This window comes from Aptenodytes forsteri, unplaced genomic scaffold, assembly GCF_000699145.1.
Source record: "Aptenodytes forsteri isolate BGI_AS27 unplaced genomic scaffold, ASM69914v1 Scaffold26, whole genome shotgun sequence".
NCBI classification, from domain to species: Eukaryota; Metazoa; Chordata; class Aves; order Sphenisciformes; family Spheniscidae; genus Aptenodytes; species Aptenodytes forsteri.
Window position 1 is genome coordinate 956,943 of NW_008794125.1, and position 25,316 is coordinate 982,258.

A 25,316-nucleotide genomic window follows, 5' to 3' on the forward strand; every position below is an offset into this window, starting at 1 on the left:
CGGGCCCTGCCAGCGCCCGGCTGCCTGCAGCAGTGTTACACATGGAGATCCCCGACCCCCAAACCCGCCTCGGTCTAGCCGGGAGGCAGCGTTGCAGGCTGCCATGGCACCTTGCTCCCCGAGGATGCAACCTGGGGGCATAGAGCCACTTCGGGGTGCCCCAGGGTCCTTCTGAGGATGCTGCTGCAGGAGGGAAGGGAAGGGGGGAAGAGAAAAACTGGAGCCCAGATTTCGCCCATCCCCACGCTGGGGTCCATTTGGTCACAGCAACACAGTCTGAGAAGGTGCCAGTGCTGGGGTTTGGGTCGGCTCCTGCCCTGCTGACCCCTCTCCGGAGCCAGGGGAGCAGCCCCCGAGGGGTGGCCCGTGTTTCACGCGGGGGCCTGAGATCCCTGTGTCACCAAGATCAAAAGCGGCGAGGCCGGGACAAGCGCCCGCCGGGAACCTTTGCCTTGGCGGCACAAGGCCGGCCGGAGGGATGCCGGATGCCGCATGGTTGGAAATGCAGCTCCCAACGACTTGAGACCCGCACCCACGCCTGGGGACCCCTGCCCAGCCTCTTCTAGTGCTTCTTCAGCAGAAGGTGGAAAAAAAGTGACTCTCCCCACCCTGGACCAAGCCCACTATAGACTTTCACCATCTAAAGGCTTAAAGCAGCCATAACTTCAGCCTCTCCCGAACTGTTCGCCTCCATGCATCCAAGCACACACTGCACCCCAAAACGGGGATTTTTTGGGGTCACTTTCAAAGATCCCAGACATGGATGCGAGTTTTATGGCTCATCTTCTCCCTTCAAGACAAGGGAGCGCAGGAAGCGGCTCAGCACCCCGTCCTGGAGGGAAGGGCACTTGTGCCATGTCTCCCCCTCCGGTAACGCCCTGCACCCAGGGAGGAGGGCTCCTGCCCCACCAATGCACCCATGGGTAGGTGCATCCTCATTTTCAAGCACCTCGGGTGCAGGCAGATGGAGGTCACCATTTCTTCACAGCCTGCACGGTAACAACCCTGCAGAGGACAGCGGGACCAACCCAAGACACCCTCGAATTGAGAAGGTGGGTTCAGATAAACGCAGCCAGCTAGGAAAGACCTGACCCAGCCCAGAGCAACCTGCTCCCTCCCCTTTCTCCAAGGAACAGGGACCCTTAAAGGTCCGTCTAGCCTTTCCCCCGAGCTTCAGGCTGTGCAGTGTGTTTTCTTGCCCTGCTCCTCCAGAGCAGAGACAGCTGCAGCAAAGGCAGCCCCTACTGCTCCAGCCTAATGGGCTCCGGCTGTCCGTACCCCACCTGAAACCACACACAGCCTTTGTTTCGGCTCTGCTGGCGGGAGGGAACAGACACTTCCAGACACCCCACCCCCCCAAAAAAAAAGGAGAAAAGTCTCCGTGACTCTTCCCTGACCAGGCTTTCACCTTAGCTCCAGGGTTTTCCAGGCTGCAGACACTATCTCATTTCCCCCCTGCCCCCTCCCAGCCCCGGCAATTACTACTTAAGCTGTTAAAACAAGCGTGGCCAGTCTGGTACGAAGTGGAAAATCTGATCCTAGGGAAGCGAGCAGGCAGGGGAAAAGGGAGGTCAAGGGGAGGTGGGATGGGAGCGAGAGAGAAAAGGATCAGGCAAGGAGAAGTTTCCCTCCACCCCAGGAGAAAAACCCCTTCCCGGGGCTCCCGGCCCCAGCCGACGCCTCTGAACGCCAGCCCCAGTGACACCCCAGCGGTGACACCGGTCCTCTGAGCTCCCTGCGCCATCTTTTCCATTTCAAAGTCACGTTTGTCCCAGGCTGACTTTCAGCTCGTTCCAGTCCAGGTAGGACGGGTGAATACTGCCGCAGCGCTTAGTCCTCTCCCATCCCGAGATTGCCTGGACCCAAAACCAGGCAATTTAAGGCTTCGACTGTACTTGCAAAACCTGTCCCCGTGTGCCAGGGATGGTGCGCAATCCCACGCAAGCTGATGGGGAGCCTGGCTTCCTACAGCCACCTACGACATTAAACGTGTCGCAGGCTACTCTGCGTTTCCTTAGAGCTCCGCTCCCCAAGAATCAGCAATTCTGTGAGAATCAAGCCTTTAGTAAGAACAGTTTTAGCTTCTGCATTTGTAGAGAAGGGCAAAAAGAACCCCAGAGCCAGGAATTGCGACTTTAAGACCCCCCCGAAAATGCAATCTGGGGTTAACAGGAGTTATTTTGAGGCTGATCAGGAAGCGGCAATATGCACCTCCAGAACAAGCAGTCCCAAATCCCCAGTTTTGGGCAAAACTATCACCTTTTCCCTTCAACCTCTTCCCAGCCCACATGAAAATTGATACAACTTCTCCACCTTTCAATTGGTAGTTCAAAACAAAAAAAAACACTTTAATTTATACAAAACAAAACCATGTATAATCAGTTGAACAACATTGACTGTACAAAGGAATAAAAAAATAAAAGGATAGTCCAAAAAAACAACTCAGGAATGGTACAAGTGTTGGAGAGCAGCTACAGACTAGTGTTGACATCAGATGTAAGAATCTTTTCCTTTTAAATAAAAAAAAAAAAAAAAAAAAAAAGCTCCAGGTAAATCTTTCATCCTCACTCTGGACAGGATCTGTTGAGACCTTGTAGGGTGAAAAAAAAAAATCAACCGCAAGGAAAAAGGCGTGGGGAGGTGTCACGCGTGGCAAAGCCAAACCAAGCAGAGGTACATCAAGTTTTTCTAGACATGCAGCAGCTTTGTGATTTCAGGAAGGAAACCTTCGTCCCTCTTCACCCCGCACACCGGTGCCCGGGAGCAGCCCGGCGAAGGGGCCCCGCGGTGCCCGGATGATGTTTTCCAGGAGAAGTCACTTTTGCGGTGCCGGGGCGCATCACCTGTTGGCTGTATATCCCCGGGCTGCTGAGCCAGCGATTGTCTTCTGCTGTGTGTTAAGTGATGGGAAACAGGTGCCAGCCATCCCAGACAGGTTCTCGAAATCCCCCGGCCTCTGCGCCACCGCGCTGAGCTCGGCTGCGGCTTTGCTCTTGAGCCAAACCACCACTACAAAGGATTCTCCTCCCCCCTCCATCTGCCTGGGGTTTAATTCTCTCCTCGCTCATTTGAGCTGGGCAATAAAGCACGCTAGAGACGAGCCAAGAGACCTACCCCTGTACTGTATTTTGTTCTACAGAGCGGGGAGGGGGAAGGCTCCTTCACCTCCCAGGTCGGCTCAGAAGCAAGGGAAAGGAGATGTCCCCCGTGGAGGGATGCGCCCCTGCCTGCTGCCTGAACAAAGCGGGTCCGTCGGCCGCGCAGGAGCTGCTGCGGCTTCATTCTGCCCATGCAATGCAGCAAGCTGCTGAGCCAGGGGGAGACGGGCGAGCCCAGGCCTTGAGGAGTTGCTAACACCAGGAGGAAGATGGCAGCACTGTACCGGCTGGGCTCCTCGCTGAGGAAGAGACCCGCCCAGCACAAGGAAAAGCAGTTCACTTTCTACCACGCTACTCACAATCTACACGTCCTGGCCACCTACAAGAATCTGTCGACACGGCTTAGTCCCACTGCCAAGCCCCGCTTAGCTTTTGCAATAAGGGCTAGGTGTTATTTCTAAGTTTCCAGGTGAATTTCCAGCACAGCTCAGCCATGGGACGAAGCCAGGGAAGCACATGCCCTTGCTTGACACAGGATCTTCTACCACGGCACATGCACATCTCAAGCTCTTGCCGCTGAGCACGCATGCCCCTCTAAAATCCGGGAGCGGTCCTACAGAGCAAAGCAGTTTGCTTTCCCAATTTCCTGGCGCTGCCAGGAGAGCTGAGCGCATTCGCCACGATGGGACCTGGGGGCTGGGGTCCGCTGTTTCCCCACACAAACCTCTCTCGCCTTCCCAATCCCTGCTCCTTCATGCTCCAGTGGGAAAAGCTGCTTCTGTCCTTTCCCCACTTTCATCCAGGAGGAGCCGCAGCAGCGCCAGCTCAGGCAGAACGTCTTTGGAAAAGCAAAGCAAGAAGCAGCCAGGACTCGAGGGCTGTCACACGGGGTGGTGTGTCAGGGTCCAGAGGGCTGTGTCGAGGATGGAGGGCTCTGGAAGCGACAGCCGAGGCTTTGCAGCAATAAGGGACAAATTCAGCGCTTTCCCCTCTGCTTCAGGCGCGATGCTTCCGTCCTCTCCTCCTCAGTCCCTGATCAGCCGCGCATCAGAAGGTGCAAAGCAAGCAAGGCATCGGTCTGACCTCAGAGCTGCCTCTTCGTCCTGCCTGCCGAAAACAAACCCCCAAGACCCTGGCCTCTCCGCTCTGCCCCTTGATCCACTTCCATCCCACCCTGCCTTCGGCACTCACAAGTTTTAGGGAATGATCGGAATAAAGCAGCTTGGGGTATGTTACACATGAATCGTTCTTTCCTTCTGCATATGTAGTATTTAAAAAAAAAAAACAAACAACCCAGCACAAGCCCAGGTGGTGATTGAAAGTCTCTTAAAGCATTTGTATATTTTCGTCAGAAAATCCTCCACTTCTCCCCTTTTGCTGACACTGGGAAAGTTAATCCAGTGCTTGTATTTACATGGCTGCATAAAATTTTCCCTGACTGCTTCTTAAAAAAAAAAAACATTTAAAAACAAGTGATATATATATATATATGTATAATATTTACATAAATAAACGACGAAGGCAAGCAGACTGCTTCCTTCCCCTTTCCAATTGGCCAACTCTCGCCTTTTCTTCTTTGTTTTTGGCAACAGCAGGTTAACATCCCGGTGAAAACTGTCATTAGTCCCCTATCCCCGTTTCTTTTTTTTCTACATCCAATGATCACTATTGCACCAGCAACCTGTTCAGGAGTCCAAGAGTTAAAGTTGCAGCACAGACTCTCCTTGCCTACTCCCTTAAGCCTCTCAATCTTCCATTAAATCCATTTCTCCATTGAGACTGGATGAGCTTTTTCCCCTTCCCCCCTCCCCAACCCGGCAGCTGCTGAATTTTCCACCCCAGGCCGACAGGCAAAGCCCAAAGCATTCTTGGAGGGTCACTTGGCAGAGTCCTCTCCCTGCCAGCGCTGTGAGATCCAGCCAGCACCACGCTTCGTATGTGAAGCCAAAATGTGAGCACATTCCCAACGCTTGTGTGCGCCATCGGAAAAAAAACCAACCGCGGCCCATCCGAAAGGATCCAGTCGAAAAGGGTTAAGTGTGCAAACAGCTGTACATCGGTGGGTGGGTGTGGATACGTTAGAAGCTCACGGCGCGTCCATCCTGCTAAGAGATCTTGCAGTTGTTGCGTGAGCAGTTCTGTGGGGGGCTCTGGGGTGGACGAATAGATTTGGATCTCTTCAAGCTGTTACCTTTGCTGCTGCTCCCACCCCCGCTGCTGGCCAAGGAATACGACCGGCCGTGCATCATCACCGCGTTCATCCCATTGGCCATCGAGAAGGATTTCAGGTGACTCTTGATGGTGACAGGCAACGGCAGCTTGTCGATGAGGTGGACTGGGGTGCAGGAAACGATGGCTCGGCAGCACAGGTCCTGTAAGCTAAACACTGGTGGGAGAAAAGACCAGACGGTCAAGGGCCAAGAGATTTCAAGGGCTGCCTTCTCCCTACAACTATTCCTTATGCTGCGCAGTTCCTGCTCCTTTGGGGAGAGAAGCTAATAATGATTGCATAGGAGCCTTGAATAGGGAGCAGATTAGTTAGGACAAAAGCTTGGGAAACTCTAAGCTCTGCCTTAGAGGTTACTGCTTTGCGACACCCCAGCTTTGGTGTCAACGCGGGGCTTAGACTCCGCCACCCCTCCTCTCCGCACAGCGCCCGGGGCAGGCAGTGCCTTGCTCACACTCCTGCCAGACACTTGGCTTTTCAGGGCATCGTTTGGCATCCAGAAGGACATGCCCAGGGAAGGAGGCAACAGGGTCAGCAAGCCCCGGAGCAGGACAGTCTCACTTGGGACCTGCTTGGAGAGCAGCAGCCACGGGGGCCAGCTCTCTGCAGAGTGCCTGCAACAACAGAGATCCCACCAAGCCAGAAGAAGGCTCTGCCCTTTCAGGCTTCCCAGCGTCCTCTCAGCTCAGCGTACATCATGTGAGCCTGCTTTGGGAAGTCCGCTTGGGGGGGATTTCCCAGCAAGCGGCCACACGAGGGCACGCTTTCACCTCCAGCCTGCCGCGAAAGCCACGCTGCTGTTCCCAAGCAGGCAGCAGTTACAAGTCCTGCCTCTGGAAGAGGTTCAGAAGAGGTCTGCGAATGCAGCCCAGCTCCTGCTCTCCATCCTTCCACAAGCTGGAGACAGCGGCACGGCAGGCAGGTCAGGGGCAGAAGCCCTGGCAGATAATTTGGTGACTGGGGCTGGCAAACAGGATTCTCCCTCCCTCATGAGCAGGAGCTGAGGATCCATATGAAGGCAAGTCACCCCCGGAGTACAAATCTCCTGCTGCTCAGACTGCCAGTGGGGCACACTGCTACCTCCAGCCAGGAACGTGGGACTTAAGACTATTTTGCTTCAAACGCAACAGGCTGAGATGTAACATGGTCTCTGCTCGCAGTTTGCCGCACTGCAGCACATGTGCCTGGATATAAGGAATACCCCAGCCCACTGCTCCGTGCCGACAGCAGGGATGTGATTTAGTCCCTTTCAGCTCCTTGGGCTCATTCTCTTCACGTCTCTCCAAAACAGGAGACACAGGCTCAGGCAAGAGTAAGGACAGAGATGCTTATGCTTGGATTCATCCCACACAGCCATTTGATTGAAGTACTTTCAAGTTGTGAGCTTAATTGCCCTCAGCCTCATCCAGACTAAGTGGAGAGGTGTAGGATGCCCTGGAGCAATTCAGATCCTAGACATGCTGAACTGCCTTCTGGAGCTGCCCATCCCTCACTGCTGCCCGCCGGGTTCCTGCGCTAGTACAGGCAGCTTGTTGTGGCTCAGCTTCAGCTTGTCTGACCCGAGGCATTTCTCCATGTCAGGTGTTTTCCGATCCCACAATTACTAATAAACACACCTCCCACCTAGGCAGTGAGTCCTAATCCTCGATTTCAGCCCAGATAGCTCTCATGCCTTTCCCACATGGAGCATCTTCCTCACTACTGACCTCTGTTGGGTCTCCAGATCTTCTCCATGCCGTGCCGCATGAGGACGATACGGGACAACTCCGTGAAGGACTCTATGACATTGAAGTTGCACAGGGGGCTGACCTCGAAAAACGTCATGCAGTTCTTCTCCGCGTAAGCCCGGGCCTGCTCTGTTGGCACCTGCCGCTTGAAGGCGAGGTGAAGCCTGTTTCCCACCAGGATCCGAGGGACACCAGGGGCATGCTGAAAAAAGGAACGAAGTGGAGAAATCATGGCTTGACCTTAGTAAGAGCAGCCTACAACCAGAACTCTGCTTAGCTGCAACAGCAGTGAAGGGCAAAGAAATAGAAACTGCTCTGTGACCGAGAGGGACTGCCAAAACCAGCACTACATGGTGAGGAAGACTAATTTATCCCCTCTACAGTCCATTTTAGAGGGAACCTTCTTAGAAGGAACCTTCCTATCTTTCTTGGCCATTCCCAAGCCCTTTCCTACTACTCCGGATTTATACAGACGTGGAGGGCAGACACTTATCCCCTTGCTTTGCTTATTAGCAGACTGCCATCATTTCCTCTCCATAGCAGAGCCATTCTTGTCCCCATATCAGAGGTGGCACCTCCACGGATTTTTGCTATAGACCACTGCACATGTTCTTCCATTCAACTTACCTCATCTATTTCCTTTATCCATCGGTCTATCCCATCGAAGGACCAGCGATTAGTGATGTCGTACACCAAGAGAATTCCCTGGTGGAAGAAAATCAGGAGCAATCAGGAAGTTCCATAGTAGGCAAACTGAAAGGGAGACACACCTGAAAGACCACCTCCATATGCAGAAACCAAAAAGCTAAGGGGCAAAACATTGCTCCAGCTGCATTATTTGTGTGCTTGCTAGGGCAAAAATTGAGATGACAGGTCTGTACTAACTGGGTCCCAGACTGAGTAAAACCTGGGGAAGGTTCTACTTCCCTGAGTAAAACCCAGGGAAGGTTTTACTCCTGTTTTGGCTTGATCATAGAATCATAGAATAGTTTGGGTTGGAAGGGACCTCTAAAGGTCATTAGTCCGACCCCCCTGCTGTGGGCAGGGACATCTTCAACTAAATACCCCCCAAATAATTTCCAAAGCAGCAGTCTCTATGAAGGAGGAGGAACTGCCTTGGTGACTGTGCATCCGGAGGAGCGAGGCTGTGCAAAACACAACCTCCTGCCATCACAAATGTGATACAAACTCACTGAGGCAGAAACAAGTCTTTTTCTTTTCCCCTTATGCATTCAGTGGTAGGACGGTAGCAGAACATGACGAAGCTAATAAAGCACACCCATCTTCAGCATGTTTTCCCTCTCCAGAACCTGTCTGTCCCTCTGCTGGCGGGGAAGAAGTTGAGTGATGCCAATAAGCAACACAGCACCTCTGGAGGACAGATCTCATGACCGGGATCCACGCTGGGCTTTGCTGAAGGCAGCTGGTGTTGCTAATTGTCACTGCTGCACTGTCAGAGAACAAATACAGTACAGCGATGCTGCCAAACCCCAGAGGGTCAGATCAAAGGTCCCACTGAAGGACCTTTCCCCCTGCCCTTTCTTCTGGAAAGAGAGGTACCTACTGCATCTTCAGGCCCACATCCATCTTCCCTAAACACTACCCACATCCACGACTCATTTCCCAGTCACCTCTCAAGGTGCAGGACAATGATGCTGGCAACCAGGACAGGCACAACTCAAGGCAGGAAAGTTTGTGCCTGCAGCCGTGACGACACGGAGCAGCACCCTGGAGGGTCTCTACCCTCGCCCTGAGCCCAGCTAGCAGGACTCAGGACCACGACCAGACTGCTAGCTACCACTCAAGGTCCACAGCAACTCTTTTAACAGCGAGCTTTTCTTGAATCAAAGTATTTCTGAGGACAGACACAAGGAAAGTAGGCTACGCACGGCCCTGCAGGCACACAAGTCAACGCATCAGGAGCTGCCTCTCGGTACCAGCTGGGCACATACAGCATTTAGAGAATTGTCTTAAGCAGCAGCCTTTCTGCAACTCTCCCGTTATTTTTCTGACTTTTTGCCTCTCTTTTCTTTGCAAACAAGGACATTTCAGGTGACAACAGGCAACTTCAAGGTTACTTCACAGAAGCACAACTGAAGATGTCCTGAAATGGGAACTACGGAGAAACAGATGATCTCGCACTGCGAGAGGAGGCACCCCAGCTGGGAACACAGCGCTGGATGAAAGATAACCCAGCAGCAGTAAGATTAAGCTAAGGGCAAAACAAACCAGCCCGAGCTAGACTCCAGAATAACAGATCATTTAGCAGCAAGCTCAGCAGAACCAGTCTTCTCTGAATCAGGGGTATCCTCCAGGAACAGCCGCCCCTACAGCAAGTCCCCAGCGCAAGCAAAAGAGATCTTAAGATGGCAAAGGAAAGTCTCATCTGGCAGCCTAGTCCTCCCTGGGAGATGCCTAGAGAGAGCGCAGTGAAGGGGGGAGCTGACAAACTGCCTAGCATCTGTCCTGGTACAAGTCAGAGACTATCAAGCACCCTCACATACCAGTGGAGTTGCTCCTCTATTCATTGAAATGGAAGATCCACTACACAGATGGGAAAGACAAACTACCCAGTCCTCCTGAAACACAGCTTTACAATATTTGCTGCTGCCAAAGCCCGTGATGAACAGGAGGAAGCCTGTACAGAAGCTGTGTATGTAATATACCTCAAGTTTATGAAAAAATAATCATCAGCATGCGATCTGGAGCACATGGGAATGATAAACGCCAGGGCATCTGAGCCACAAAGGCACTTGAATCCTCATAATAAGTCATGTCTTGAGCTGGCACTCAAAGTGTTCCACCCACTTGGAAAAGCAGCCTTTCTCCGAGCACGCTGGGTGTGCCTCGACGTTGTTTGCCTTTCTCTCAAAGCTCTCTCAGAATAAGCAGCTCTTACAAAGCCTGCCCAATTTTATCGTTTTTAAAAGTCTTGGTCAGAACAGTTCCGATTCTTGAGCTTTATCCCCAACCTCATTGCACAGCATTTCCATCCTGGGCAGTCGCTTTCCAGGCAAAGCTTGCTTTTTCTGTCCTCGCTGGCCCTCCAACATCTGTACCTCTGCATTTGTACCATTTGCAGAAAGGCTCAAACGTACACAAAAAAAAGAACTGGAGGGGGTACAAAAGGCAAGTCATGCGTGGTGGGTTGGTTTTCATGTCTGATAGCCCAGCATGAAGAGCGAGCCCTTCAAAGTTTGGGTTTGAGGTTGTTCTGAGGGACCTGACAATGAGTTTTCATAATTGCAGAAGCATGTGTGGGGTGGGGGGAGCAGATACATCTTCAGTTTCCTCCAAGGAAAGTTTAGGGTTCATGTCTAGAGTCCACAATTTTTTGCAGTGTCATTTCTAGAAAAGTCAAAAAACTTCATACTCAGAAAATTGGAAGTTGTTTTTGTTTTGGAGGAGAGAATCAGTTTCTCCTAGGTTTAGATAGGAAAAAATAAAAAGGAAGTAATAATGTTCCATAATCCACAAAAGCAAAGATACCGCTTTTCAAGAATCCAAATCAAGAAATACCAGGATACATCACATTTTAAGTACATTTTAAAAAAAAAAAAAAAAAGAGACTCTGAGCTTTCTTTTCATTTTTTGTTATATTTGTTTTGACTTCGAGCTTCCAAGGCTGCATGTGTGAATGAATGAGAGTCAGGAAATAACAAAGCAAAAAGTTTGATGACCCCCTTCCAAGTCAAACTGCCAGCAAGTTAAATAAAGTCTACTTATTTTATTTCTGGATTGACAAGTTCCTTTAGCCAAGAGAAACAGACCCAAGACCTAGTTTGTCAAGACCGCTTCTGCCAGAAATATGCTCTAGGATGAGAGAGTTTTTAAGCTTGCTGGCAGCTGCAGCCTGGATCTTCTTTAAATAGGAATAAGGATAAAACATCAGCAAAAAAATGTAGACCCAAGTTCTCAGGAGCAGAGTAGAAGGTCAAGATCACGATATCTAAATGCAAGAGACAACACACTGTCTGCCAGCTTACCCTCCACGTCATAACACAGCTCCATGCATGCACGTTTAGAGTTAAGATTGTCACGTAAAGCTTCCCAAAGGTCAAAAGACACCAAGGCCAAGTTGTCTAACGCCTTGCTTCTGTCCCCATCCTCCCCAGTGTGGGTATTAAGACCAGCTTTACTGTAACTCAGCAGAAGATGGAGGAAGCAGTCTTAAAAGCCTCTGGCCAGCTCATGGTGCTGCCAGATAACCTCATACTGCTTCCAAGTAGCGCTGGCATGCTCCAGACACCACGTTTCTAGAGCACATATCTCAAATACACTTTGTCATTAGCATTTTCTCCCCTAGAGAGAACAGTACACAGACATGCACACAGGCAGGGAGCTGGCTCCATTTCTGCAGACAGTTCCAAGTAAGATCTGTTGGGTTTTTTGAATTTTTTTTAAAAAGTCTCCTTTGGAATAATGTGCACAGAATTTTAATTTACTCAACTAGACAAATGAACAGTTTCCCATTCACAGCCTAAATTGTCCTCTAAGTGCCCAGATGGTTGTCAACACCATAATATTTCCATACCTCTCAACTTTTAGTTTCACAAAGCACCTCTGTAAGTGTTACATACCCCAGGTTCCCACAGCATGAAGTGAAAAGCTGCACCCTCAGGTTCTTGATCAAGGATATTCTGGAGCCCTCACCAACCCTCCAACAGCCTTTCTTCTTTTTCTTCTCAACCTGCCTACAGGCTTCTGTGTGAGGTGGAAGATGACTGGACTCATCCCCAGACCTGTCTCGGGTCTTTTCACAATTGATTTTTGAAGTTCATTTCCACTCTGTTTTTGTTCCATGCTACTGGGATTGGCATGACCCTAAGCACACCGGTGACAGAAATTTCCACACGAGTATGTCGCATAGTGAACAAGGAACACAGAGATCATCTGTTATTGTATCTAGCAGCACATGTGGACACTTACTCTGCCAAAACCTAAACTTGTTTTCAGCAGGAGCTTACACAAAGATCTGTCCACATAACCAAGGGGAAAAAAAACAAACAAAACGTATCATCCCTGTCTGCTTGCCACAGGTTTAGACCAGGCTTATAAGCAATAAGCTTTTAAAGGTGAGAGAGAAGCAGCATGCTCACCCATTAGCGCAAAGCAGACTTCTCCAAAAAGGCTTCTCAGATGCTTTAGGAGCTGGATCTCCAGCCACTCGCACAAGCACGCATGAACACGGCCAGGGGGAAGCAAGCGCTCGCACGACTGCCAAAGACTTCAGCTCAGTGCAGGCAGATGACAGGGCGGCCAGGAAAGCGTCACGCGCTGCTATTCTCCACCGACGGAAAAAAGCTGTTGCTGAAGAAGCCTGGAAGACCCCCCCGACTGGATTTCTCTGGCCCACAGGACAAAGTAAACCATAAACAAAGATCCAACGCTGATGGCAACCAGAACATTTTGTCTCTCCTGCCTGCTCTTTCAGAGCTACGTTTGGTCATGGCTTTCCAGCTGGCACCTCAGACCTTGGCTCATGGGCAATTACACCTGCTGCCAAGCCATTTCCCAACAGCATACCACACTGGGGGGTTTATTTATCCCTGAGCTTTTGACAAACATTTTGGCAGGCAGGGCAGACTCCTCCAGCAGCTGGACAACCCCATCAAAATGACCTGAGGCAGGTAAGGTATTTGCAGCAACCAAGAAAGCCATAAGGTAGAGCAGAGCCTACATCTCAGAGCCTGCTGAGCTGCCAAAAAAGCCATCACCTTCCTGCATACTAAGCAGCCCTGAACAGGATAAACAGCAGCTACTCAAATCGCCTGCCTAAGCAGAACTCAACAATATTCATTATTCTGTTAGGGCTGCAGCTTTGCTGTAAGATGGGAGCATTTTTGAATGTTGATTATAGCTTCCTGTAGACGGTCTGAAACTATTCATGAAGGACCTTCTGTATCACACTGACTGGGAAGAGTTGGCAAGCCACGTTTCCAGAAACAGTTTAAATCACTGGCACATGAGGACATCAGGAATCATACTAGCACTGCTTCTTCCTTGCTAGATCAGAAAGCGCCACCACAACCCTCTTTCTCCCCTCTGTGATGACTCTTGGAATAGCTTGCATTTGCTCACAGCAGCCAGAAGAGCCACAGCTGCACCCAACAGTTGAGACTGGTGTGCCAGCTCTGCTGTCAGTATGATTGAGACCTTAAAGCCAAGCAGAAAAAGTCAAACAGCAGAAGTCCAAGAGCAAAATGAACGATTTCTGAAGCACCTTTAAGCGTCACTAAATGCCTTTCACCATATGCTACACTGTGACAATTAATATAAAAGTCCTTCTAAAACACAGCAAGCTCCAGACTCCCTGAGTTTGTTCTGCAGGTTGCAACGCTACTGGGTTTCCATCCCTCCCCTCCCCTGGCCCTGCAGTCACCATGACGTGGCCTGCACACTCTCCCTGCTCCACCAGTGCCTAGAGGCCAGCGCTCTGCTATCCCAGACACAATTGCTCCTCTTTTGCCCCAAAGCGAGACTCTGAAGCAATGCGGTCAGGACCTGCAGGCCCAACAGACCCTAAGAGGGAAGGGATGATGAAAGCAGCTGCGATAGAAGGGAAACTCAAACCTCAGGGAAGCGAGAAGAGGGGGGGGGTCCCAGGCACACCAGTATGCCACAAGCCTCCACCTTGAGCCAAAGAGCTCATTGCATCTCCTAATGAGATCAGATCAGCTGGGCAGGGCAGGGAGGGAAGGCAAGACAGATCTGCGATCCTCACAGCAAATCCTGAGGCAAATGTGGCTGGTCCACCTCGGCTGAAAGAAGGGACTGGTCCTCATCTGAAGCCAGCTCATCAAGGACAACGAAGCTATTTTACTTTAGATGTTTTCAAGAGGAAGGAGTTCCTGCCAAACATGAAAGCCACATGGCTATGTACCTAGGCAAGTGGTGTGGAGTCTAAATTGGGGAAGGCATTGAGTCCTTTCACTGGGAGGGACTAGCCTGAAGTCCGGACTGAGCAAAGCATGAGGCTGTGCTGTGGGGGAAAGGAAAACTCCCGAGAAGGTCTGCTTCCTATTTGGAGACTGTTTTTCCACTTTGCAACCTCTCCAGGGTTTACTTCAGAAGATTCAATTCTTACCACTACACTTGAGAAACAGTAAGGTGTGTGTGGGAAAGTCAGGTGTGCATCCCTTACCTGAAGGCACTTTTCATACCAAGTATTCTCTCAAGCACTGGCTATTCAGATAGACTCACCCTGTTCTCAGTCACCCATGTAAGGGCTGTCAGGTTGCTGAGGCCAGCCTCCTCCTCTCACAGCCAACCTGTCCAAGTCCTCTTTGGAAACTCATTCTTCAAGCTCCCCTCGTGCTCCTTACGGGAAGCTCAGTCCAGAGTCTTGCTCCTCTACTCAGTGAGAACCTTCTGCTAATTTTCAGTGTGAAGGTGCTCGTGGCCAGTTTATACCAAGCTGTTCTTGTACAAGTATCACCCTCCACTTTAAACAGAGCTTTTCCCACCCTGGTGTCTCGCTTCTCTGCTGTATTTAGTCTTCCTGAGCTTTTGGCTTGTTAGGTTAAAAAAAGCTGTTTCTCTTGCCTCCAACTGGATTTGCATCAGGCTTCCTACAGCAGAAATCTTGAAGTCTGATGATACCAAGAGAGGAAAGCAGACAGCTGAAGCAAAGAAGTCAGTACAGCACGCAGCATTAAATACATCTTGAAGAAATAAGAGAACTCGGGAGCATTTTATCTCTTTCCCCCCCGAGACCACACTGGGTTAAGTTGTCTTTATGCTAAGGCTGTGCCAGAAGAAGTTAGCTTCTGCATACTGAAAATAACTGGAGGTGTTGAAGTCCATTCTTGCAGTCACACAGGCATTTGTTATTCAAAACAAACAGTCCTCTTGCTTCGGTTAACCATTAAGAGTTTAAATTAAGATGCTTTCCTCTTCCATTGAAAGATGCGGTGAGTTATTTGAGACAATATCTGTATTCCTGCTAATGCAGGAATATTGCTGTATCGCCACATGGGAGCCCATCACCTGATGCTGAAACCAATCTAAGTTTTACTCCAAGCCACCTGGAGAACAAGGTGTACACCTGGTGCACAAGGACTCTAGCTACCAGCCTTCAAGAGGCACCCACTTTTCACTGTGCTCGTCTCAAGAACACTTTCAGAGGGCAGTGGAGATAATTTCCCTTGGGAACTACCCCTCCTCCTGCTGGGCAGGCTTGCTGTTTAGGGCTGTTTTGTCGTTTCTAAGGGTAAAGGTTGACTGTTTTGGCAGATGAGGACTGAGGCATCACAACAGTCCTTTGGAAAAGGGATTTGTTGCACAAGCAGAATACAGGCTTGAGGTCAAGGCGTAAGCTACACCTTGCTGCCTAAGTAAGCTCCGTACCCCAGCATTCGGCAATAAAGCATTCACATTAAAGGTCCCTCTGCCTGGCTGATGAGGTTTATTGCAAACGTCTCTCAGACAGACTCCTTGGGAGGGGTAAGCAGATAAGATGGATGAGGCAAGCCTTGCAGATGTTCAGGTGAGAGTTCCTAAAGCAATACTGATAAAGACAGCAGAAGGGCAACATGTTGCCTCCAAAGCAAAGAAGGTCAAGAACTTCATTTTGAGAAAGGAAGATAAAAGCAATCTTCAGTTTCAAACTTAAGGTCAGCCAGATACATGACACCTTATGGCATCCAGCGTCAAACACAGCGTCTAGGGAGAACAGGCTGCAGGAACCCAAAGGCTGCACTGTGCAAGTGCCTTACAGCTCCACGGCAGTTTCTAGACAGGTGTGTACCTGCCTCTCCATCCAATTCAAGTATTCCCATCACTACTTATTTCACCTTTCCTGTCTGCCCCAGTTCGCTGTATGGCGGCAGCAGCTACGAGTTCTGGCATGTGGGTGCAGGCTCTGCTGGGTGCAGCCCTGTGGAGACACAGCACTTGCTCTGAGGAGCTCACAGTCTACACGAAGGGGAGAAAGTCTTCTGTACAGCAGTTTGGAAAAGCAGGTCATGCTGCAGACCGGAGTAAGAGATCTCAAATGATACTTCTGGACACATTAGTTGGGAAGCCTGCCGCTTTCTATTCCCAGTTTGATTCAGGCATCTGACACAGCACGTCTCAGAAAAAGACTGACCAAAGCTAAGTTATGTGGTCATCAGAAAACCACACTGACCGATTCTGTTCATTTATAACGGGTGAGGGAAGCGACATGGTCTCAAGCCCACAGGTTATATTAGGATTGGAGCTCCAGATTTTTCTGAAATGTAGTAAGGGCAGAGGTAAGCTTAAAGATAAACTCACACATTGGACCGAGCATGCGAATGGGAGATCCCGTGCTCTTCCACTGCAGAAGGCACGCTCCAACACTCCTTGCCTTGCACTTCTGCAAGCACCAGGAAATTGGCCTCTGCTTCAAAGGAGTTGCCTCAAAGCCACCCCACAACAGCAGAGATGTGCACAAACAAGAATAAACGAGACACCGGAGGAGATATCAACAGCACATCCCAGGTGAAGAGCTCTCATGTCTACAGCACAAGTGAATTTGCAGGAAGTCTTACAGAAACAGAGCATGACGGATTTTGCCAGTTAGCAAAGCAAACGTCTACAGCTACAAGGAGCAAAAAGCCAAGAGCAATAGGGGTAAGAGCTTGAATAAAAGTGGCAAAGTTTCCCAAAGGCAGGGAAGCTGCCAGGATACTGGCACAGTCAGCAGGTTGATATATAGCTTCCGACTCTTAGTGTCTAAGAGAGGAGGAATTTTCTCCAAAGTTTTCCAATTTGGAAACAAAAGGGAAAACACAATGGTTCACTTAACTTAGGAAGACTATCCTGCAGGGACCCTGTCACATTACTAAAAGGATGAGTATAAAACTGTAAGAAAGCACTGTTAACTAACAGCAATTTTTCAGAGGAGCACAAGATTTTTCTGCTGTTCAGAATCTAGATGCTATTCTGGAGCAGGGCCCAAAGGAGGAACTCGAAACGTAATGCTCTGTCTCATGTTTTAAGGAACATACTTTACGATCCAAATGAGCTGCTCTAGTTTCAAGTCTGCATCAAACATGCAAGTAGGAGCCACCCTATTTTTGGAACTGACTTGAAGGCAACACAGACTGGAAGAACTCCATTGGGAAAGCCAGTGTCGTATTTAAACAAATTTGACAAACCTCAGAAAGTATGAGCTCCCACATTAAAGCTAAGGCAGATCTAGAGCTAGAATTGCCTTGTCCTCTATAACCCCATCTTCTCAGCCCTTCTCTAGAAACTAATAGTGAACATAATCTGTAACAGACCTTTTCTGTAGCGGTCTAGGAAAGTCTGTCATTTACTCCCCTCTCTCCCATTATTTCATGAAATCAGAACAGCAGGCAGCAAGACGACGTGACGTGCAGCGCCTCTTGGCATTTACACAGATCCCATCCTTTTGATGCCTGATGTGTTCCTCTTCAGAGCTCTTTACTACGGCATGAAAGGTAATGCCTGAAAAGTATTCAGCCTAAATGAAAAGCAAGTGTGTCCCATCAAAGCACTGCGAGCAGCACTTACCTGGGCTCCTCTAGAGTAGGATCTGAAAATGGTGCAAAATCTTCCTTGCCCTGATGTGTCCCTGCAACAAAGGAAAGTTACAGCTATAAAATTTGGAGAATCGAATCCCATACTGCACATCTCCTATTGGACCTAAAATAAGTAAGTAAATCAGTGTTGATCTTGTCAGATCTTTAGAACATGCATGGTATCCAAACGGCTCTGCACGGTGTTTTTTGGGAAGAATCAATGGGTGCATCACCACCTTTCCTTACAGTCAGACACACTCCAGAGGTCCTCGCTGTCATCGTGCTTCCCACAGAGAAGGTACAACCCAAAACTCAGCTTCAGCACTACCTTATGATGTACGAGGATGTAAGTCATTTTACTCCCTTGGGCAAAGGATTTTCGCTCTAGTTCCCCACAGTCCACGGGAGTTCAAAGTGAGAGTGAGACCACAGACGTCTCCTAGTCATGGAGAACAGCTAACCTATTGTAAAATGAACATAACCACTCAAGATGGGAGGAATTGTCTTCCACTGTCTAGTTTCACTTATTTTTCCAAACACGTTTTAACCAAAAATGAAAGGAAGTCTCTTTATACCCAGATCTCCGACAGACCTGGTTGGTCATACCCTACAGAGAGCTCAGGAACAGGACTAAGGAACGGCATTTCTAGCCCACTGTGACAATAAGGGGCTATTCAGTCACTATCACTTGTCCTGACTGCAACTCTTGACATGGTGTAAATAAGTTTGACTACATACATAAACAGACCTGGTTGGTCATACCCTACAGAGGGCTCAGGAACAGGACTAAGGAACAGCATTTCTAGACCACTGTGACAATAAGGGGCTATTCAGTCTCTATCACTTGTCCTGACTGCAACTCTTGACATGGTGTAAATAAGTTTGACTACATTACCAGCACCTCTCAGTGCCTGCAGGAACATCTGGGACAGTCAGCCAGAGCCCAGCACACTGATTTAACCGGTATATTCTGAAATGCGTCAGGGTAATCAGAGACACGTTATTATGTTTGTCATATCTGTTCACTGGGCCAGCATAAAAGACACATTAACGACCACTGAGAAACCTGATGAATCCCTCAGCCCCAGATTTGCTCCAGCTATATGAAAAAGGCAGTGACCTCAAGTTCAGGACAGTCATTCTCATACCCTACAGAGCTCAGGAACAGGACTAAGGAACGGCATTTCTAGCCCACTGTGACAATAAGGGGCTATTCAGTCACTATCACTTGTCCTGACTGCAACTCTTGACATGGTGTAAATAAGTTTGACTACATTACCAGCACCTCTCAGTGCCTGCAGGAACATCTGGGACAGTCAGCCAGAGCCCAGCACACTGATTTAACCGGTATATTCTGAAATGCGTCAGGGTAATCAGAGACACGTTATTATGTTTGTCATATCTGTTCACTGGGCCAGCATAAAAGACACATTAACGACCACTGAGAAACCTGATGAATCCCTCAGCCCCAGATTTGCTCCAGCTATATGAAAAAGGCAGTGACCTCAAGTTCAGGACAGTCATTCTTTCAGATCTAAAGCTTTCAAGGTTCATACTATTGGTCATGGATGTTAATCTAACAGTCTGTGCTCTTTCTCCCCCGACAATCAAATATTGGGTTGTATGAGGAAAGTAATGGTAAAAGATTACATTAAGGCATCATAAACCGATGCTACCAGCTTTTCAGGTTCCGTGCTGGTTCTCCAGCTCAAGAATTACAGTATAAAAAGAAGAGGGTTTCCGGAGGGAAGCAATAAGTAACCACACACTTGGGGCTGAAATGTTAGAACAGACATCTTACAAGAGAGACAAAAGAATATAAGCAGCACATATAAACGTACAAGGTAGAAGAGACAAATTAGCTGCTTCTATTCTTTTTTAAGAAAAATTAGGACATTCAGCTTCAGAGAGCAGAGGTATAATTAAACTGTGAAACTATATGCTGCTGGAGGTTGAGAACATGGCGTTCATTCCTATTTAACAATTCACACAGATTACTAACATTCCTGTTACCTGATACAAGCGTTGGTAAAGGGGCTATTTAACTTCATGTTTTAGGGCCCATGTCATTCCCTACTAGATCTGGGTGAAACCTAGAATAGGGGCAGGCTACCTGTCCTTCCCCTTTCATCTAGAGGATTGCTGTGGCAGCTTCTCAGCAGGTTAAACCTCAGACAAAGCTCGGCCAGAAGGACTCCAGGTCTCCCTCCAGTGCTGACAGATAAGGCAGGGGTCACCCCTCCCATGCAGCGTTCTCCCGTCTCCATCCCAGTGTCAGGTCACTCCAGTAAGTCCTGCTCTCCAGGGGTTTACCATACTGACACTAACTGTGAGGTCTATTCACTGCTCTTGTTTTAATTTTCTACTCAAGTCATTGAGAAATATCCAGCTTCTGTAGGGGCTAAGAGCTTCACCCATTTTTTTCTCCTCTTTGCCTATTCTCTCGGCTGTATTTCTCATCCTAGGATTTCAGGAAAATCCAGTATTACTTCCAAAATAATACTGTTCCCTCAGTGATTGAGAGCTGTATGGGAACACAGTCGGGTATGACGGAGAAAGACTGAAATCAGACTATTCCAGCAAAGAACAGCATGCTGTTTGTGCTACTCTATTAACAGAAAGGGGGCTGGTTTGCTAGAATAACTCACTGGTAAGAACTCAAGCCTCACTGCATGCCTGGGGATGCTCTGCACTCTCCACAGCTCGGTACAGCATCCCACTAGCAGCACTACCGCCCCTGTCACCGGTCCTGCGCTCGCAGCCAAAGCTCACTCACCAGAGTTCCAGCTTGACCCTTCTGCCGTCCAACAAGATAGTAGTGGTCTTGTAGTCAATTCCTGAAAGGAAAACAATAAAAAGCTGAGCAAACACCGAGCAGGTCTTCAGAGACAGACAAGAAATCTGCTCTGCCCACCCAGATCTATCATTTCACATTTACAGAAAGTGACGTTTTCTCCCCCTTGCTGTATTGCCTGTTTGCGGAGGGCTACAGAGACTTGTTAGAAATAGACCTCTGCTTCAAGGCAAACCCCACTCTTGGGGAGCTCTCTCCCTCCTCCCTAAAAATATAGTTAACCCCTAGATTGCTTCTTACTTCTCCATGGTTGGATAAAAGCTGTTAGGACTCAAGCTGTAGGAGATTCAGCGGTCTGTAGCATTATCCCAAGTGACAGCATTAAGTTACAGACTTTTGGGGGGGTGCGCCAGAGAGACGAACAATTTAGAAGCATCTCTGCTAAGTCAGCCTGCAGAGCCATCACCTCTCAACAAACATCACTGCCCGAAACTTTCAAAGGACATTTTGGGAGGCGGGTGATACTGAAAGCCTGTTTCTTCTTCCGAGCAGCTCTCAGGTGTGTAGTATCGTACAGGGTCAGATAAGGCAGAAAGCACTCCCCCTTTACCAACAGCTGAGAGTGCAGCACAGACAACTGCTTTTCATAGAGCCATAGTACCAGAGCAGCAGAAGACCCTCAACCACACCACCAGGCTGTGCTGACCAGCAACTCATTCGCATGAGGGGTGCCCAGCATCTTCAGATACACAAAGTTTGTTAAAAACTGGGAGCCTGTCTCTCACATTCAGGCAGAGAAGAAGTTTAGAAGAGGGGCAACTCCACTTGCAAGCAGCACGTCCAAACCGAGCCGAACGTGCTGCTTGCCATGGCCCCAGGCACAGGAGGGAAGAGGCACGCCGCACCTCCCACCTCCTTCCCCAAAGCCTGGGCTTGGGAACAGCCAAGGGGCACCAGGTGCCCAGGAAAAGCAGCTTCTCCGCAAGCTCCAGTTAATAAGCTTCAAGAGTATTGAAGTTGCTTAAACAAAGCACCGTGCACCATTACTGCACACCCACTAAAGCATAAACTAATTTACAATCATCTTTAATAAAGCAGAGTCGCTTCACTCCGATTAGATCAACTTTAGGTTTTCCTCTTGCCAATAGATATCAAACTTTGAATCCATATTAAAAACCCACCATTGTGTTACGACCTGTATTTCCCCTTTCCTGCAAGGAGAATACTGCCCCGATAACCAAACAGACAAGTTTGCCAATAAAGCAAATGGATTTTTCTAAGTCATCAGCAGGAGCTCCCTGTTAGCGAAAAACAAATTAGATTTCAGCCTTCACAGGGTGCTATAAAAAGCAATAAAGATAATTATCTTAAATTCCAACTATTTCCACTGCTTTATCACAGAAAATAGGCAGTTTACATTTTATCTTCCTCCAGAGCCAAGTGAATGATCTGTATTTATTTTCAGGTGGATATAAGTCTCCCTCGTCCCCAGGGATGGCGAGCAGTAGTGGGAGCAAGCCTGCTCCGCAACCAGGAGGGAGCACCCAAACATCTCCCCCCCCAAGTTCCTGAACCAGGATCATCCCCTGGCACAGGCTGACGGGCCCTTAGGGAAGGGGCTAATTAAGCCCACTGCCCTGTTTCAGATGCAAAATCCCCAGAGACTCTGCTCCACGCAGAACTGCCCCATTTCTCGTTAGGCACAAGAGCTCCCTGCAAGCAGAAAGTCCTCAGCATCCTCTGTGCCAGCAGCCCAGGCGCATGGATGGAGCAGTTGTGTGCAAGCACCAAGGAGGGGAATAACGACACCCTTTTCGGGGCACAGAGGCCACACGCTTCCAAAAATGCCGCCATGGGGTGAAACAAGCTGCCCGACTATCAGCTCTTAAAAGCGAGAGAGGTTCAGCTGGACTGGAAAGAGAAGAAAACGCATTAATGGAAACGCCAAACACACAAACCCAGAAATGCCCTTGTTAGGCTCCACGCTCAGGAACTGCCCAGCCTACACCCCCTACAGAGGGAACATGCGTTCCCTGTCACAAACATACATGACTCAGTCACCAGAGCAACGTTTCTAATACCCGTTCCCTCCATGCCCATCTGAAACTACACCACATACTTTAAATCAGAGCAACGCTGGCCTTTGGGCAGAACAATATGGCTATGACCAAAGTGGGAAACCACCAGAAAACAGCACTGGAAAACTTCCTGAGCTCCTGCTGCAACTGCTCCTCGCTCCAAAGATGCTCAGGGAAAATAAATAGGCAAAGTAGAAGTTCTTCACGTCCTTCACAGCGATGCCTATGCTCAGAAGAGAAGGCATGCGAGATGGAGGGAGGAAGCATGAGGTGCATGGTTGTACCTGCCCCTGCAGATATCCCTTCCCAGGGGACAGGCAGGGATGGCAGCCCATCGCTTGTGCGGGAAATTAACAGAGCTCACCACGATGGAGCGGTTCTGGCAGACTCTCCAGGCACCTGCTGCCCGCCACACTTGACGTCAAACACCGAAGGCAAAGATCACCGAGAAATGAAAGTACCAAATCTCTCTCTTCACGTTTCCAGACAGCTGCCAGTCAACTGGTTTCGCTGCCTGGCCTCAGGGCAGCCCGTGCCTTTGCGCAGAACTTCTCTCCTTGGCATCAGAGTGCTGGAGGTGAAGGCCTTTCTGAGGACTGCACACCTGCGGTACTGCTGTGAAACCGGCCTGAGGAATTCACATACACTTGAGTTAAAAGCAAAGCTGTTTTGACTCTTTATTCTAGGCTACCGTCAGCATTTAAGCAGTATCTGGTAATATGGGTTGGAGGAAAGCGATGCACTTTTTAACTTGCATACATCCAAATTAGGATGAGGGGCTAAATTTACAAAAGGTTTTTGAGCAAAAAAAAAAAAAAAAATCTACCTACAAGCTCACAGATAAGGACAAAACCCACGCAACTGCAACATTCTGGAGAAAATGTCAGCTTCCCTCTTCCATACACAGTGCATCAGGACAGCTCAAACGGACTCCCTTTAAAGCTTGCACGCAACATCATTTTTTTTTTTGTGTCTGTTTTTTTAAGCTGATTAGTACTCGGAGCAGGATGCCGCTCACAAGCGCAGCTCTCCCATGGCTGTGCAGGACAGCCATGGCTCGCTGAGGCTAGAAAACTTGCATCAATCACAAATGCCCTTAAAATCGCGGGACTCGCCACAGCAGCTAACGCTGGTGCTGGCCACCTCACAGCTGGCACCTTACTATTTCAGTCCCAGCACCACACAGCAGTTTCCTGAGCTGTAGCCCAATACACACTCCCCCCATTTACAGCAGGCAAGGAAGCCGAGCAGCCCAGCTCGCTTTCCTAGGCTCAGCCTACAGCTCAAGCTCAGCCTTGGCTTCCCCCTCGTCCCAGGGACCTGGGGACAGAGGGCCACAGCCCTGCCGGCCGCAGCAGCCACTAGATGCCACCATTGCACAGAGGCTGCTGGCAGCGTGACAGCCGCTGGCAGAGCGTGCCCTGGCCGTGCTGCTCCAGGGCTGCTCCTCTGCCTTTTCATTTCAGGCAGCTCAGACGCCAGTAAGTTAAGGGAAGTTTTTAAAATTTAATTTCTGTAGCTGACAGGGTTTCCCCCACCTGAGCATCACCTCTGCTTGCAACCAAGTACAGCTCATTTCGAGACTGACATTTATTCTCCACCAGAACATGCTTTGATCCCCCGGAAGGGATGCGCTGCTACAAACCCCACGCAATGCTCCTGCGGCACACGCAGCATCAGCAAACCAGCCGACTCGCCACCAGCAGCTGCCTCCACAACCCCGCCTGGCCCTCGGGGCACGCAGCACCGGGGGGGGAAAAGGAAACAGTCTTGTTTAAAGCTTATTTTATATCAACTGATCTCTTTCCTGACCAATATCTAGCATGATGCAACAAAATGAATGAGGCTTGGAAAACAAGTCTGGGCTGTTCTCTCTAATTTAGCATTCAGGCCGACTCCTCTGCTATTTTTCCAGTCCTGCTTTAGACTCCTACTTACACTGACGCCATCTCAACCCCACTTCTCGAGCGGCAAGCTGACCTGGCACAGGGCGCTCTGCAAAGCGATCTGCTGTCACCAAGCCTGATGTCAGACACCCGATTCCCCTCCGCAGAGCCAGGTTTCACACTCCCGGGCAACACTCCAGGGAATTTCAAACCTTTATTTCTTTTGCCAATTGGTATAAGGAAAACCTAAGAAAGCAAGCCATTTTCCCATGGGAATAGGCAGGATGCGTTATAGGAAACTCTGACCTCTTCCAAATTACTCATGCAGAGCACAGCACACTTCGCGTCAGTGTGACCTGAAAAAAACCCGCACCCAATCTTAGCTTAGTTCAAACTTACAGACTTTCACCTGAAAGATTACACCTGATGTGACCAGCAAGAGTAAAACCCCTCCAAGAGAAATGACAATTTGCTTCCAGCACTTGATACTACTTTGTATCAGGCTGTCAGTCCCCCTTCCCCGTGGGAATTCACTGCTCGGAGAAAGGCGTCCCTCCGCTCCGCCAAGCCCCTGCACGGCATCTGCACAAGCAGCAGCACACCGAAAACACAATGGAGGAGGCAGCAGGCAAGCAGATGCACGGAACTGGAAGCCACACTGGAAAAGGTAGAAAGACAAGGGAGATATGTATTTCACGCTACTCTTGGCCTTTCCCTTTAAACAGATTAATATTTCAGGAAAATTGCTTTAAATAGCTCAAGTGAACAAGGCTCTATAAAGATTTACTGCTGTGAGCACAGCAGCTTCTTGGCTTTGTGTAGGTCTTTGTCTTAGAGAAAAGGAGACAACTTTGCAGTGGCAGACTCTCAAGATGACTCTGCCCTAACACCTGGGCGGGGGACCAGAAGGGTCGCCTCCCCTTAAAACGGCAGATTTGAGCAAAACCTTACAGCAGTAAGAGCAGCACGTGCCTTTTTCCTCCTTTAGCTTTCCA

At 49.3% G+C, this 25,316-nt stretch overlaps 1 protein-coding gene across 1 annotated transcript in view; it reads right to left on the minus strand.

Annotated features, from left to right (window-relative positions):
- Positions 1–2,325: 2,325 nt before the first annotated feature.
- RAB40C (RAB40C, member RAS oncogene family) overlaps positions 2,326–25,316 on the minus strand; it is a 29,569-nt gene continuing 6,578 nt past the window's right edge. The window contains exons 3-7 of the mRNA XM_009278245.1: positions 20,340–20,422; positions 17,556–17,616; positions 7,680–7,757; positions 7,032–7,254; positions 2,326–5,484 (exon numbers count right to left, since the gene is read on the minus strand). Of these exons, the coding sequence (XP_009276520.1) occupies positions 5,204–5,484; positions 7,032–7,254; positions 7,680–7,757; positions 17,556–17,616; positions 20,340–20,422 (726 nt within the window). The 3' untranslated portion in view covers positions 2,326–5,203. The remainder of the gene's footprint in view (positions 5,485–7,031; positions 7,255–7,679; positions 7,758–17,555; positions 17,617–20,339; positions 20,423–25,316) is intronic.